General features: G+C 39.2%; 2 protein-coding genes across 2 annotated transcripts; one reads left to right on the plus strand and one right to left on the minus strand.

Moving 5' to 3' along the window:
• Window positions 1-863: 863 nt before the first annotated feature.
• On the minus strand, window positions 864-7,703 carry LOC122649112 (RHOMBOID-like protein 9, chloroplastic). The gene is made up of 7 exons (XM_043842477.1): window positions 7,679-7,703; window positions 6,491-7,041; window positions 5,222-5,438; window positions 4,912-5,077; window positions 3,072-3,242; window positions 1,360-1,514; window positions 864-1,208 (listed from the first exon to the last, which is right to left on the minus strand). Exons 2-7 carry the CDS (start codon window positions 7,032-7,034, stop codon window positions 974-976), a joined length of 1,488 nt encoding a protein of 495 aa, XP_043698412.1. The 5' UTR covers window positions 7,035-7,041; window positions 7,679-7,703; the 3' UTR covers window positions 864-973.
• Window positions 7,704-15,951: 8,248 nt separating this feature from the next.
• On the plus strand, window positions 15,952-16,777 carry LOC122651495. The gene is made up of 2 exons (XM_043844905.1): window positions 15,952-15,957; window positions 16,058-16,777. The coding sequence occupies exons 1-2, from the start codon at window positions 15,952-15,954 to the stop codon at window positions 16,775-16,777; spliced, it is 726 nt and encodes a 241-aa protein (XP_043700840.1).
• Window positions 16,778-17,133: the final 356 nt, after the last annotated feature.

Consider the following 17,133-nt stretch of genomic DNA (forward strand, 5'->3'; position numbering starts at 1 on the left):
AAGGGAAAGCTTTAGCCCTTCGTGCTGGCCTTCTCCAATGCTTAGAGCAGGGTCTCCAACATCTTTTGTTGGAATCAGACAGCAGGGAGCTGATTCTATACATATCTGATCACAGTTCGGCTCCTCCTCTTAAGATTGGCACCATTGTGCAAGACATCCACCAATTTTCATCCACTTTCCTGTCTTGTAGCTTCTTTCATGTTCCAAGGGAGATTAACAGCGTAGCTGACTCCTTGGCAAGAAAGGCCTTGTCCATTGCGTGTAGGAAATCGTGGCCTAATTCCACCAACTGGTTATCTGATTTATGTAATTCGGATATCTTGCGTCGGTCGCACATTTATATATAAACTTCTTTTCACCAAAAAAAAAAAAAAACTCAGAAATATAACAGGTTGCTTCTACTGGTGGCCATCAAATGGTGGCTTCTAACTATTCTTTGGTAGAGAGACTTATGAGTGGGGATATAGTATCCATGATACTAAATTTCATTGGATTGAATTCTTTTTATAACACCCTTATTTGGGCAGTCTTTGGCTGTGCAAGCAGATGAGTCTCATGTAAAGAAGTTTGGCTATTTAAATATGGTTGAGCTAAGTTTAACCATATTTGAATTCGGTTGTGATTTCCCCCACCTAACTTCAGTTGGCTACTAAAATTTCCAACCCAATCTAAAATTCATTATGGCTTTTTGGAAATTTGGTAGCTTTTCTATGCTGTTAATACTTGGCAAAAATCACAAGCCAAGGCCTAGTTAAAAGAAGCCTATTCTCATTGATTAAATAAAAATAATTCGATTTCTTTCTAAACGGTTAAATATAAAAAATGAGTGATACTCTTTCAAGGTGGTTGCTTGTACAAAATTATGACTCTAAACATATTACTCTCCATATTGCTGGCTTCAATCTAGTGTTCCTTATATTTTTTACATCATAATTTGTGATACCTGGCCTACTATTCGTAATAATCTTTTTTTCTACACAAGGTTGGCTTCCACTATGTCAAGTGGAGGTTCAAAATAGAAAACCAAAGAGCTCAAGACCACAATGAAGATGATGAATATAATTACTGATTTGCAAGGATTGACATATCGTCTGACAAGTGTAATTCCTTCTTCCTGACCACCCTTTGAAGATGCATTGTCCAGCTGGAGAGTTGGGCATGTGAAAAAGCCGTATGCAATACCTGCACAAGTTGCGCCAAAATGTGTCCTGGAGAAAAGGATGTTTTCAGAAATAGCATTTTCGCATTAACCATTTCAATCTCTTGTTGTCCTTCAGATACACAAAAGACTATCTCATATCTGAAAGTCATAATTATTTTTCTTTTCAATTTTCAAACTGAAACTAGCAGAAAACTAACCAGTCATCAATTGGCCCAAAATTGCTTAAGACAATGCTAAATGCAGTTGCGATTACTGCCTTCTGAAACATACTTTCTGTGAGCACATCTGCAATGCCGTCTTTATTTTGAATCCGATAGATCATCCAGGCCCCAATCATGGCAAAGGCAGGACCCTGATAAGGTGCAACAACATCATACGGTAAAGCTAGAAACAATCACCAACGGTGTTCTGGAAAGAAAATAATCTTCAACCCAATACCACAGGGAGCAGAAAACCTTCCCAACACTTTCACTCATGAGCTAATACCAAGCTACCCAAGACAAACTCTACTAAAAAAGGGTAATTGGAGTTTGGAATGCATTGTAATGAAGAACAGCTTTGCATGGAAGGAAATAGTCCATATACTAGCCGGTTGAGTGTGCTTGGTTGGAACAAATTCTTGAACTCTCAGATAACCATGTAATTACTTGGATCCAAGTTAGTACACATTGGTTCAAAGTAAGAAGTAGAATTTTTTTTTCTAAGTTGCATATCACTCTCTGCTTAGTAAATTCTGAACATGCATGATATACATAGATATACAACAATGGAGATTATGTTCTGTAGTCTAAACAATAAAACCAGTCTGTGACTGAAAGAAAAAAAGAAATATAGAGAACTGATCTATGAAGTGCAACAGTCTAAACAATAAAACCAGTCTGTGACTGAAAGAAAAAAAGAAATATAGAGAACTGATCTATGAAGTGCAACAATAACTATGTGCACCATCATCATAATACACAACTCGATTATGGAAATCCATTTTGAGACTAATAGTGTTTGACTATACATCATAGGATTTAATCGGCAATCCCAATCTTCAGCTCGGCAATCCCAATCTTCAGCTCCTTAGGTAATCCAGTGAGGGCAGGTGCAGGCGGTTTTTTTAGAGATCGTTTGGGGAAGGTTGTATTTTATTTCAAAGAATTTCTGGGTCACAGAACAAATTATGAAGCTGAGATAGCAGGTCTTATTACCAGGCTTTATAAAGCTAAAGAATTGGGCGCTCAAAACTTATGGATTGAATCTGACTACTCCGCCGTGGTTATGTCAGTTCAAGATCAGGTGATCCCTTGGTTTGTCTTGCAAGATTTTGGATTATTTTTCAATCCTACCTTGCTTATATAACTTGGAAAATTTCGCACTTCCCACTGCTTTAGAGAAGCCAATCCAATTGCGGACATCTTGGCCAAGGATGCTACTCTGAATGAAATTTCTGCGACCACGGTGGTTTTTCCAACTCACAACAAAGATGAGTTGCTGGTGGAAGCACAATGTAGAGCTAGATTTCGGTTTACTAGGCCTTCATAGTTATTTATGGTGATTGATCAGCCCTGCTGATGGCAATGCCAAAGGTGGGGGTGTCCAATCAGCCTTGTGGTTGTATCAGTCTGGTTTGGCCAATCTGAAATTCTTAGTTCATCTTTTTTTCTCCTGCAATGTTACCTATAAGGTGTATGCTACAGCCAGACATCAGCAAATCCAGGAAGACCATGTACTATTCTAGGATTAAATAATGTACGTACATAATAATACGCACCTTATTTTATAGCAGCCTGTTGTAGATTGTAAAGAGGGATTTTATATTAATATAATACCAAATTGACATAAAAATTATGCAATTTTTTGCACAAGAAGTCGCAACCCAATTAAAATGGAAAAACACAACAAAATGGGTAGTGTTCCTTACTGTTCCACCAACAGTTAGCTCTGGTGTGTGAATGAAACTTGTCAAGTTTCCAGAAATTCCTCCAAGTACGTATATCAAGAAAAATGTTAATGAGCCATATCCTTTACAAACTTGTGGCCCAAATGTAAGAAGCACCCAGCAACCGAGCCCAACATGAAGAAATCCAGAATGCTGCACAAATTAAATCTTTTGAGGGGAACTACAATCTACATTACAACTATGTAGCAGACATAAAAAGAATGCATCATGTCTGGAACTGAACTGATAATGATCGATTAGTAACCCAAGTAGCTGGATGCTCAAGTTAATATGCTAGTGTTGCGATCAGTACATAAAGGGAAATTATCTTGTTAGAAAATAAGAAAGTGGCATGGTGAAGAGATTAACTTGACTTCATCAATGGAAAGGAACTAGTATTCAAATATAAAGCAAGAAAAATTCTCACATGGAATGCTTAATCAGTGAAAATTTCAAATAATGCATATTCCAATCACACAGACAAATATCTTTCCCCCCCCCCCCCCCCATCCTTAGTTAGCGATTTGAATCAAAATTTCAGCTTGAAGGTCATGCACTGACGAAAAAATGCATCTTATGGTTGTAGGGCATTCTGAAAATATATAGTAAAGCCAAAAAAGAGGGAGATTCGACACTATAAACTACTGATTCAACTAAAACAGAGAAATCTTAAATATCTAGATGCTTCTCTCCTCCAAATAGTCCTACACATCACAAGTGATGTTACATTTCAGAGAATCCTCCCCCATGACATGGACACTCATGCAATACTCTTGGAGATGCTATAGCAACTACTTTTTCCTCATATGCACTTTATAGGTTCCTGCAGAATCAACTATCCTGCTTCTCTAAAAGACTCTTAGTTTAATAATTAACTCTAGAGGCATTTATAGTAGGAATGTAATATAAATATCATACTATCTATTTCCTCAATTCCACAATGCACCTTGAAAAATGTTAGATTGTTAATTAACTACAGAACCTACGATAAGTGTTCAAATCTATTTCATATTACCTTATATGAAAAGAGGGTGGGGGGGTGTTCACTCACTCACTCGTTCAGCTTCTTCTTTTCCCCTAATCTTCCATCCTGAACTACTCGTTCTTTACTCTTCAAGATTCCTTTTCTCCCCTATCTTTTATCCTGAAGCGCTTGTTCTTGCCTTAATTTTCGTGAAAAAAACATTCTCCCACTGCTCCATGGATCTAAACTCAATGGTGCTAAAAGGATTTCTTCTGGCCATTTGCAAAGCAATATGACAGTTTTGGCCCCTATTCAGATCACATTCCATAAATGATTATACCAGCAGCATGGATTGTTACCTGTCATACACCACTCTTGATGGATGCCATATTTGAGGAACTTGCATGTTGATTAAGTCATTCAGATGTGTGGCCCATGAAACATTTCAGGAATTAACAGACTTCTTACACACAATAAAGGATCCACTGATTAGGTGATGACTTACGTGAGAATTTTTATTAGAATTAAGGAATGTCAGAACTCAGAAGTGGTTTGGTACTCAGAAAGGTATTGCGTTCTTTTATGAAGCAGAGTGCATAAACCATTTTCAGAGCCCTGGCACATGTTCAACCAAATTTTGGAGATCAGTTTGAAGTATTTTACTTGTCATAAAACTCAGTGGAGATTGTAATACTGAAGACCAATCATGAAATAACCATAAATCTAATCAACAATAACTTCACTATCCATAATAATCTAGGGAATCATCATAATTCTTGCAACTGATTGTGTTAAAATGAGAAACTGCAAATAAAAAGTTTAGAAACTGAAACACGAACCCAGTCTTCAATCCTGTACCAGAAACATTGGTGTCACAAGCCTCCACCACTCTCCAACCAGAATTAATTGATTTATCTTGGCCCCATATAGTAGAGGAAGTGAAAAAAGCTCCACATCGGAATACCGAACAGGACTTGCTATCTCAAAAATAAAGACAGCAATATTTATAGAAGCCAATATACCACTGAAACCAAGAAAGTACAAAAGCATTAGCCAGCACAAAATTATAGAGCAAAAGAACCTAAGAGACTACATCATAATATAACAAAGCTGCAATGTAAGAAAACATAGTAATGCTGGGCAAATAGAGAACGGAAGAATGGCTTACATCAAATACAGATCAGAGGTCTCATCATATGGCTGTAGACCATGAGAATTCTGTGGATTACTCCAATCATCCTTAGGTCCCAACTGCATATCAGGGTTCCGTTTCCTCTTTTCAATTATTTCATCATTTTCTTTGTCATGATACAGTGTTCTTACCAGATTTCTTTCAGTAGCTTCGCCATCAGGACTAGGTGTACTATTCTTTTTTGAGTTCACTTCTGTAATGGACAAGAAATTAGAAGCTCCATGTTTTTATTATATATGATGATTAAACAAAAACCAAATAAACTTAACCTTGTGGATGAACTAATCTAAAGCATCTACATTGAATCACTGGAATTGTATCCTTAGGCTGGTGCATGGATGTCACTTATAATTGGTTAGCCCAAAAGACATTGCCACCTCATATCACCAAGAGCATTGGTTAACATGACTGAAAATTATTGTTGGTGATGATACTGTTGAGTAAAGGTTGACTTCAATTTTTTTGACCCACTTATGGAAGTATGGAAGACTAATTACAGAGGTTTGGCTATTACGGAACATCTGTTTCAAATGAATTGGTTTAAGCTTGCAAACAGTCCTTGAGAAAAGATGGTTTCTATGGAATATTAGAACTAAGCTGACTTTGGTACTCAATTGAGCATTGAATGATTTTGCACTTTTCATTTGAACTGAATGAGAAAGAATGAATAGCTTCCTTCTCTTTTAAGTCACAGAGTTTTTCCTTGAAATGCACCGTAAGATGTTGATCACTGGAAAAACCAGCTTATTAGCAGTCGTTGAGTTGTATATTGGAATCCATATTTTTTTCACTACAACACCTCAATATACTTAATAAATAGAGGTGGGAGTTATCTCATTTACATCTAGTACATGAACAATGGGTCCTCTAGAGAGGTTGTGAGAGACGACTGAACATTTATCACATGAACAGACAAAGAACATAGAACATTAATCTGTCCATTTGAGAAACATTAAGATGGACAGATTTCATATAGTTTACAAGCACTATGTTCATCTGGAAGCAATCACAATCTTTTCATTTGTGCCTATGCATATAATTATATAAATGAAAAGAAGACCATGCAAATTGTTTTTTTTTTTTTTTTTTGGCAAGACAATAATTAAAACCAAACTATATAACAACATAAGGAAAAGAAGCATAATAAAATAATCAAATCCAGAAATAGGAGTTATGAGATACACATCTAAAAGAACTTAGCTTTCTAAAACTGTACTTATCAACGGAAGATCCAGTTTCTTTTACCTCTGTTAAGCTTGCGGATATAAATATCAAGAGAGCAAAGTTCCTTTCTAGTATTGAATTGATCATTTTGCCCAATGGATTCCATCATTTTGTTAGGAAGCTTTGACACAGGCTCCATCTTATTGTCTTCAACAACAGCTTCAAGATCGCTCGAACACATGGAGGTAGTTTGCTGCTGACTTTCTTCATGTTGAAGCTTGCTAAAATAGGAGTCTAATATTTTCAGATGGCTCCCACTGGTTCTTGATTCTGATGCATAGGAGAACTCGTGCAATTTTCCAATTTGTGAATCATTTTGTCGAGCAGAATTAGGATCACTTTCCATGTTATATGCCTTATGAAGAGCATATGCCTTAATACTGGTCTGAAGTTGCATGAACCTCCGGACATGCATCATGTAAAACTTATTATCTCCTAGTCTTGCCTTCGCTTTTGTACAAAAATCATTCACATGATAAATAACTCTGTCCCCTCTTATAACTCTGGGAGTAGGTAGAGCTAGATCTTTGTAAAATATTTTAGAGCATAGTGTAACTATAGCCATGTTGTGTCTGAAAATGAAAACAAAATTGTATTAGCAATTAATTATCCATCCAACACTTACCGCAAGCTGTTGCTCAAAACCAATCTTTACTTGCTAAGAACTAATCTTTTAGATGCTTGCTTGCCTACAGAGGAAAGCAGTAGAGAATGAAATGTAACTTCTTTAAACTGCACATATGCAACCAAAATGAAATACTAACTAATAACATGGATTGAAATTTGTACATCAACCACTAATACGCTTAGCCTTTGTCCACACTTGGATGTCTGAACATGCCATACTAAACTATTGGATTTGGCATGAACTGGCATATGCATACTGCCAACAGTTTCACTACTAGATTTTTTAAGGATGCTTGTAGTCTGGACATTTATACAAATAGCTTCATTTCAGAATGAATGCGAAGATGGGCATCACCTAATAACTGCTATTAAATGTATCAGATAAGTATTTACTCTGGAACTCAATATATAACAACCATCACTTTGTATGAAAGAAAAATTCAAAGGGCCCAAATAAATTTACACGTATCTGAATTTGGAAAGAACAAGGCTAAAGAGATCTTTTGTTTAAGGAATGAAAGTTGGTTGCACACAACAAAAGCTGCAAAGATTTGTTTGAATAAAGGAATTCAGCTAACATACCGCACCAAAACCTAGCTAGACAAGAAGAAGTCAGTGTTCACCTTAATCAACAAGCTTTGACAGAGTTTCAAACACAGATTGTGAGGAGGTCCATCGTTCAATGAATGGGTGTGAGCGGTTCCAATGATAATGGCTGGTTAGCCATGGATAGATCACAACAGTTGAGGAGGCAAGAAATCCGAGAGATGCTGCCTTATCCACGCTGGCCCATTTGGCAATTACCACGTATATGGCTCTGGTCCCACACCAATGTTACATTAAATCGACAACCGTGAGGTTTTCGACGGGCCTACAGACCAGGCCCCAGAGTGAAAATTTTGATCTCCCTGGCCCCTGTTTTCTTCCCACATTAAACTTTAGTACTTTACTACTGGGAGTTAGGACCATTTAATACGATCTAAGATTTCAGATTTCCAGATCACCCCTTTGTCCCCTTTCAGAGAAGCGAACCAGAAGGAGCACCCATAAAAATAAGGGTTTTTTATAATTACTATTTCAAAAACTTTGATATCTACTATTACCTCTCTAAAAATTTTTAAACAACTATTATCCTCCTCTGTTTCATATTAATAATTAATTGGCTCTCACCGTTACATATCCGTAACGGAGAGGGTTAATCGTGAGAATGTGTCATTGTCATGAATTTTCTAAAACCAAAATGCCCTTTTGGGGTGGTAATTGTAAAAAAAATCCCACCCCATCGCCATCCCTTCTCCTCCTCCTCCTCCTCCTTCCTCCTCTGCAACCCCAACCGCCCCGATCGATGACGCCATTAGATCAAACCCTACCATAAAATGGCCTGTGTGTGTTCATTGACTAACAGCTAAGCAGGGGCCCTGTTCCCCTGTTTCCTCTCTCTCTGTGAATCAGCCAGATTACAAATCAGAACTACCCATATGGTAACTTTGCTTCCAGTTTCGAAAAAAGAAAAGAGCAGATCAAGCAGACATGATGGCTCATGCTACCTCCAAAATTATAGTTGCAGCTGTTCAATTCTTAGGATTAAAGAAGTTTGACCTACTGGTCAGAAGGGATTTCAGCCATGGCCTTTGTTTCAGAGATTTTTGTAAGTATTATCTCCATTTACTTTCTTTTTAATCTTTCACTAATTATTTATCCAACCTAAGCTTGCAACCTAATCCTAATAGGATGCTGAAGCAGATGACCTGGACGAAGGAGTTAAGTTTGAGTTGGGGTTTGAATTTTAGGATTTCCCCCCCTTATCAGAAATTGCTCATTAGACCTTGGGAATGGAGAGGATGGAGCTGCTATGTTGGTGGCTGTGGTTCACCTCACAGAACTAGGGTCTCAGTCGCTTGCGATAAGACTAGCTCCAACCACAAATGTATTTCCCCTTCTTCATTTGCATCTCTCAATCCGAAATATCATATCATTTCATCTTAGATCTGCAGGCTACAAAAGATGATCAGCAGAGCTCTCTCAGACAAAGGCAGTTTGAGATTTTTCTCATTTAGAATCTGCTCTCCCTCCAGAGGGAGGTTTTGCAAATGTGGAAGACACAGAGAAGAGAAACGAAAAGATGTGCATTTCCCTTGTTTTGACTGAAACATTAAGACAGGGTTCTCTCAACACAAAGAATCTCTTAATCCTTGAAACTTAACAATCTTCTTGCATAATACTCTTCACTTTGGTACAGCCACATACTAGTACATGGTTAGCATGCAGACTATTACAGCCAAAACAAATGATCTCGACAGGAGAGAGGAAGGCATGCGGCCTGTGTTCTTGCGAAAGACGAGGCCTTGATAAAGTGGAAGATTAATGGCTACCACAAATGCAGAGGAGGAAGAAGAAGAAGGAGAAGGGACGGTGATGGGGTGGGGGTGGGGTTTTTTTTACAATTGCCACCCAAAAGGGCATTTTGATCCTAAAAAATTTGTGACAACGGCACTCTCTCACGATTAACCCTCTCCGTTACAGTTATGTAACAGTAGGAGCCAATGAGTTATTAGTATGCAATAGGGAAGAATAATATTTGTTTGAAAATTTTTAAGGGGTAATAGTAGATATCAAAGTTTTTGGGGTGATAATTATAAAAAACCCAAAAAAAAAAAAACACTTATTACAGGCTTCTCTGTTTAGAGTTTAGCGTTCTCACTTTCAACGAAAGGAATGTGTGTTTTTTTGTTAGCAAACGGTGGTCCAAGTACAGTTCATGGCCCAACAAGACGGAGGGCTCATTGGCATCACCTGTATTGGTCTGTTACCAATCGCTGCAGTGGACCTCAAATCCTTTGATGAGATTCGACCATTAATGTGGCTTCAGTTCATCCCTAAATGGGGAACCCAAGTGGCGACATACATCAATTGCTTGTCAAAATCATAGTAGATTTAGAATATTGTTTCTTAAGAATTCTCATTGAACTTAAGAAAGAAGGTGATATATCAACAAGAAAAAGTAACAGAGCACATTATGCCTCGAGCCACCTCAATTTTTCAAAATTTTACTATATTCCATCAATTCTCTACTGGACTTGAAGGAGTGGGGGACTTCTAATATATGCAGAATCCGATCTTCAATAGCATGAGGACACATGTACCACGACCAAATCAAAGAATGGTTTAGGAAATAAGAACCAACAACAATCAAATTGAACCCTTAGCCATTGCCTCACGCCGGAATCATGCGTAAGGAACTTTACACGTGGCCTATTAAAAGTGTTAGCATATGAGCATTCCAATCCACATAAAATATAGGTTTAGATCTTACCTCAAAGGAATGGAATCACAACGGAAGGGATGATCGAATACAACTTGCAGTTACGAGCAAATCACGATCTCTACAGGCTTTCCCACAAGAGAAATCCACACCACAAAACCTTAGGCAACTGAATGAAAACCCTAGGAAAAACGCAGAACTTGAAAGCGAGGGAGAGAGACGGCTTCTCAAAAGATATGAAAATCAATATGCTGGGGTTTAAGCCTAATATTTATTTCTAGGCAAAACCCTGGCCGATCCTCTCACTTGGTCGACTTCCACTAGAGGTCTAGACCGAATAGAAAAGGGGAGGGGTTGGTCACTTAAGTGACCGCCCCCTCCGGAGCTCGGGTCTCGCGCAGCCAACCCCTTGTGGGCGCACTAATTGGGCCCAACCCATTAACGTTTTACATCTCCCACTCACCCACACAGGGCGTATAAATTTAATTATGCATTTAAGTTTCTCGCATTCCTCGTTATCCTCCATACAGGTAATGGGGCGTGCGAGATGTCGAGATGGTACAAGGTAGGAGTATTGTATCAAACTTCCATCTAGCCAACATAGTACATCACCCTCAAAAGTCTTGAAATACCCCAACGATCCACTTACACCCGATCTAACACTCTCGACCCCTCATGATGAGCAGTGTTAATCCTTGGTATGTAATGTGCTCATAACTGCATCGATCACAAATACGACACGTCGCCCAGGCAATGAGTCATATACCAAAAGTGTAACGTCCAATGGTTTTCCCTGAGCCTCTCATGTCAATCTAAATATCCCCAACAGGTTTTCCAATCGCTTCTCGTTGGACCGTATCATCCGTGGTCCTAAGGAGAATGTCAAAGTAGCGTCATTGGGTGTCTTTGTCATGACATCGTTTCAAGTAATAAGGGTATTATGGGATTAATATAATCCACGTGGCTCACACAGTGACGAAGCAGGGATCCATTCGGTTACTCTCACAATCGATTTATATAAGCACATGCAGTATGATGTGCATGCTATGGCGTAACTCCCACTAGGGTGGGCATGTCACTCGCAGTAAATAAACGTCATACAGATCTTAGTCTAGTCGCTACTCTAAGCGCCTAACCTGAGTCTCTAGCGCAATCACCCTCATGGTTTCTGCTTAGAACCTCACATTTGGCTTCTAACAGGCTACTTGGAAGTGTGGTGTCTTCCAAGTTGGATCAAATAAAGGTCTCATCTTAGCTCTTACTAAGGCACCATAGAGCACACATGCTCATGGGCTCATCTCGCTCGCTACACCCTAGCGCCGCGAATCACCCGTGTGAGTGGGTCGATTTCTATGCCTGGTGACATCTTTACAAACAATGAATGTATACACACAAGATTACTCAAACAAATATATACTCATCAATAAATGTAAGAGAAATAAGATAAATGTCCATCACAAACAAAGTGTTCCCAAAGCAAATACATATCAGATCTGCCTAAGTCCCAAGTTCCTAACGTGAACTAGGAAAACATCTCTGGCAATGGGCTTAGTTAATGGATCAGCCAATATATTGCCAGTGGAGATATGCTGCAGAACAACTTCACCTCGCGCTACCATGTCTCAAATGTAGTGATACCGTATGTCAATGTGCTTGGCTCTACCATGGAACTTGGGGTCCTTCGCAAATGCAAGTACTGCCGTGCTGTCACAGTGTATAAGCACAACATCATCTGAGTGAGCAGAAACTCTAAGTCTCTGCAAGAACCTCCTAAGCCAAACGACATCCTATACTACTGCCGAACATGCGACGTACTCTAACTCCATCGTGGACAAGGGGATACAAGTCTATTTCTTGCTACTCCAAGTGACAGCCCCGCCTCCCAGGACAAACGGAAACCCAAAAGTGGACTTGCGCTCGTCTCTATCACTAGCCCAATTAGCATCACTATAGCCTCTCAATCTCAAGTCTGAACCACTGAAGGTGAGCGAGAGGTCTGCAATGCCACGTAGGTATCGAAGTATCCTCTTTATTGTCTGTCAATGAGCTGGCCCTGGGTTACTCTGGTAACGGCTCACCATGCCAACGGCAAAGCAAATATCTGGGCGCGTGCACATCATCGTATACATTAGACTACCTACGGCCGTTGCATAGGGTATTTTGGATATTTGGTTTCTCTCTTCATCACCCTTAGGGCATTGGTCTAGGCTCAAAGTGCATGCCTTGTCCATTAGAGTATCTATGGGTTTTAAGTTGCTCATATGGAACCGCTCCAGGACTTTCTTTATGTAAGTCTCCTGAGACAAACTAAGAAGTCTCCTAGTGCGATCCCTCACAATCTTCACGCCCAACACAAAGTCGGTCTCACCCATATCTTTCATCTCAAAAGTGGAGGACAGCCACTCTTTAGTGGCAACAATCATTTCAATGTCATTCCCAGCCAACAAGATGTCGTCAATATACAATGATAGGATAAGAAACTCCGACTTGGACCGTTTAACATACACACAGTGGCCCTCTTCAATTATGTCAAAACCCACAGTGGTAATGGCATAGTGAAATCTAATGTACCACACTACCTGGATGATTGCTTAAGGCCATAGATGGAACATTTGAGACGGCATACTTTGTGCTCATGTCCCTTCTTCTCAAAGCCCACAGGCTGAGCCATAAAGATCTCCTCGTCCAGTTCTCCATTAAGAAAAACAGTTTTAACGTCCATTTGGTAGAGTTCCAAATCCAACTTTGTGACAATGGCTAGAATGAGACGTATTGAGGCCATTCTCATCACAAGGGAGAACGTCTCATCATAGTCTATACCCTCCTTTTGGGTATATCCCTTCGCTACAAGACGTGCCTTATACTTGTCAGGACCCACTTGTTCCCGATGGCCTTGCGCCAAGGTGGAAGATCAACTAACTCCCAGACTTGGTTCTTACTCATAGAACTTAACTCATCTTCCATAGCAGCTTGCCACATTTCCTTAGCTGGAGAAGAGAGCACCTCACTCACTGAGGCTGGCTCATCCTCATCCCTCGGGGCATAGACGAGGACAGTGTCCCTTTCAATCTCAAAACGGCATCGGGGAACATGTCCACGTGCGCTCTTACCCGCAGAGGGTTCTTGACCCGCGGGTTGTGCGCTTTCATTAAGTAGTGCACTCCCACTGGGCTGATGATCACTCTCACCCTCTCTGGCAATCTCTTGATGAATGTTTAATTCCTCACCATTGCCAAGAGTAGGTGAGACGCTTTCATCAGCCTCTATCTCAAAAAGATCAAGGTCTCTGCTAGCATCACTAATGCTAGGGAAATTGGTCTCTAAAAAATCCACATCATAGGACTCACTCTCTGTCATTCCTCCATCTTGATGTTCACCGTACACTACATAGCCTTTCGAGGTATCAAAATATCTTATAAAGATACTCTTTTTAGCTTTAGGGCCAAGTTTTCCAAACTTATGGGAGGTACTATGAACATATCATGCACATCCCCATGGTCGCATATGCCCCAAAGTGGGCTTTGCGCCTTTCCACAATTCATAGGGAGTGGAGGAAACTGATTGTGATAGCACGCGATTAAGGACATAGGCAGCGATCAACATAGCATCCCTCCAGAAGGATATTGGGAGGTTGACATGCGCCATCATCGATCTAACCATATCTAAAAGCATCCTATTCCTTCACTCTGCTTTGCTGTGGAGTGTGGGGAATAGTCAACTGCCTAGTGATTCCTTTTTCCTCAGACATCTCTTTAAATTGATTGGACAAATACTCGCGTCCTCGATCAGTACACAGAGTTTTTAACCTCTTGCCTTGCTGGTTCTCAACCTCTACTACAAAGCATTTGAAGCAATCTAGCGCTTCATAGCAGTGAGCGATCAGATACACATAACCATATCATGAATAATCATCGATAAAGGTGAGAAAATAGGAAGCACCATGACGTGCCTTCACGTTCATTGGTCCGCAGATGTCCGAATGGACAAGCTCTAGGGTCTGGGTTGCCCATTTAGCCTTTCCAAAAGGCTTTTGATGGGCCTTACCCGCTAAACAGGCCTCACATGTTGGTAGGTTGACTTTAGCGAGTGAGCCAAGAAGGCTTTCTCGTGCTAGCCGTCCCATCCTATCTCGACCTATGTGTCCTAGTCTAGCACATAGTTAGTAAATAAGCGTATTATACGCGCACCCGAATGTTTGGATAAAAAAAATGCCGTATTGTGTATAATACTTCAGAGTCAGATAAATACGTGTATTTTAAGGGTTGCCGAATGATACTCGAATGAAACGCGTATTATATGCATATTATACTTTTACATAGATTAAAAAAAAAAAAAACTAAAATCTATCTTAACCTTTGGATTAAAAGAAACCTAAAATCAAATAAGAACCGTTAGATAAAAAAAACCTAAAATCTACCAAACCCTCTCCATTCCTCTTCGATTGCAGCGGCTGGTTCCCGGTTCCCCTTCTCCATTCCTCTCTATCTCTTCTTCCTCTTCTTGCGTTCTGCGACTTCTGTCGGCGATTCTTTTGCCTCTTCTCCAGCGGCTGGTTCTGCAACTTCTGCCGGCGATTGCAACGGCTGGTTCCCGGTTCCCCTTCTCTATTCCTGTCTTTCTCCTCTCCTTTTTACGGTCGTCAAGCCGGTGATTGCAGCGGTGGTTAAGGTATTTTCCTAAAACATTTTCCCCTCCATTCTATGTGTGATTTCGGATATAGATAGAGTGTGATTTCGGATATAGATAGAGTTATAGATTGATTTGTTTAGAGAGAGAAGGAGTGGCTCATGTAGCTCTTTTGCAAAATTGCTTCTCATCTATTTATTTGAGATGGATTGTTTCCCATTTTTTCATTTTAACTGGGGTAGAGTCGGTAGACTTTGTATATAAACATTATAAGGTGGAAGCAATTTGCCTATTCAATATTTATAATAATTGAATTGCAGAGATCTCTTTTCAATTCCTTTAAAATTCTTGTTGAGAATAATTTAGGATTGATCTGATTGTCCACTTTTGTCTTTGTTTGTTCTGTTTTACATTTTTTTTAATCTTATTTTAGAGATCCCCATTCATTAGATGATTTAAAACTGTATGTTGATGAAATTGGTCTTACTTGTAGTGTTTGTATTCAGTAGTTTCATGCCTTTCATGACATGATCAGCAAAGCTCATTCTGGGTGTTATGTAAGAGTGTTTACCTTCAGAAAATGCTTCTATAACTAGGAAATTAGAACTATAAAATTTCTTTGTTCAGAAACAAAAGAAAAGCACCAGATGGGGATAATCTTCTACCACAATTAGGGGCATCTTTAGAGAGACTCAAAACAAGCTTCCACACCATTAAAATAATAGTGAAATGGTGATCTTTTAAAAGGAAAAGGCTAAAAGAAGGGAACCAAAATCTGGAATTGCAAAGCTTAATCAAAGGCCCCATCATATCTCATGAAAGAAACGGATCTGTATATAGTTTAGAAGGATCCAAACAAGACAGTCAACCTTTTTTATTTATTTGTATTATGGAATGTTTATTATTTATTTTTATTTGTTTGTTTATTAGGATACTAAGGGAAAGTGGTTAAACAAAGAGATCAATTATGGAAGTATGTGGAAGATTTAAAAGGGCGTTTCAAATGTAAATTTTGTAACAAGGAGTATATAGGTGGTATTTCAAGAGTGAAATACAATTTTGCTTGTTTGAAGGGAAATGATGTTGGGATATGTAGCAATGTGCCTGATGATGTCCATGCTGAGGCACTCCGTGCATTAAGTAATAAGAAAGCTAAGACTGGGGAAAGTTCCACTGCATGTAATGTTGGAACTTCACAAAGCCCCCTAGATAGTAGAGAACATATAGGTCAGCCTTCAAGTCTTCAACAACCAAGTGTAGATGGAATGTTTAAACAGAAAAGCAAGGATGAAGTTGATGAAGATTTGGCTCTTTGTTTCTTTTTTAATAACATTTCCTTTAATGTTATTCAAACTCCTAGTTTCATTCAGATGTTACGTTCTGCTTGTTGTTATGGTCCAAGTTATGCCTATTCTACATTGAGGACCAAATTGGTACAAAGGGCGAGGAAGGATATTGAAGGATATGTTGCTTCAATTAAGAAGTCATGGTCTACTACAGGATGCACTATTATGTCTGACATATGGACTGATATGAAAGAGCGTTCCTTCATTAATGTTATTGCATATTCACCCAAGGGGGCTGTTTTCCTTAACTCTTTTGAGTGCTCTGATTCTTCTAAAACTGGACAATTTCTTAGAGATATACTTGAGCCTATAATAGAGGAAATTGGAGCAGAGAAAGTTGTTCAACTTATCTCAGATAACGCTTCCAACTATGGGGTTGCAATCTCTTTGATTATGGAGAAATATCCTCACATTCATAGGATAAGGTGTACAGCCCATGGAGTGTAATTACTATTGAAGGACATTGATGCACAAATTTCATGGGTAAAAGAAGTATTTGACAAGGCAAAGTTGGTTGTTGGTTTTATGTACAAGCATGGGACTGTTTTAGCCTTAATGAGGGAATGCCCAAGAGGCAAAGAATTGAAAAAACCTTGCAAGACCAGATTTGCCTCTAATTTTTTGATACTAAAATCTATTCTTGATGTTGAGGATGTGTTGCGAGTTATGGTTGCATCAGCAGAATGGAGGATCAACAGGCACTGCAGGTCTAATTTGGGTGCAATAGTAACTCAAATAATTTAGAGTACAGAGTTTTGGTTGAATGGAAAAGAGTTGTTGTCCATTTTAGAACCTCTTATCAT

This window comes from Telopea speciosissima, chromosome 1, assembly GCF_018873765.1.
Source record: "Telopea speciosissima isolate NSW1024214 ecotype Mountain lineage chromosome 1, Tspe_v1, whole genome shotgun sequence".
In the NCBI taxonomy this organism is placed as follows: domain Eukaryota; kingdom Viridiplantae; phylum Streptophyta; class Magnoliopsida; order Proteales; family Proteaceae; genus Telopea; species Telopea speciosissima.

Coding starts and splice junctions, on each gene's coding strand:
- LOC122649112 (XM_043842477.1), bottom strand. CDS start 7,034: ATGGCTATAGTTACACTATGCTCTAAAATATTTTACAAAGATCTAGCT. Junction 5,439..6,490: donor TATCCGCAAGCTTAACAGAG/GTAAAAGAAACT, acceptor TGTCCATTACAG/AAGTGAACTCAAAAAAGAAT. Junction 1,209..1,359: donor TTTGGGCCAATTGATGACTG/GTTAGTTTTCTG, acceptor CCTTTTCTCCAG/GACACATTTTGGCGCAACTT.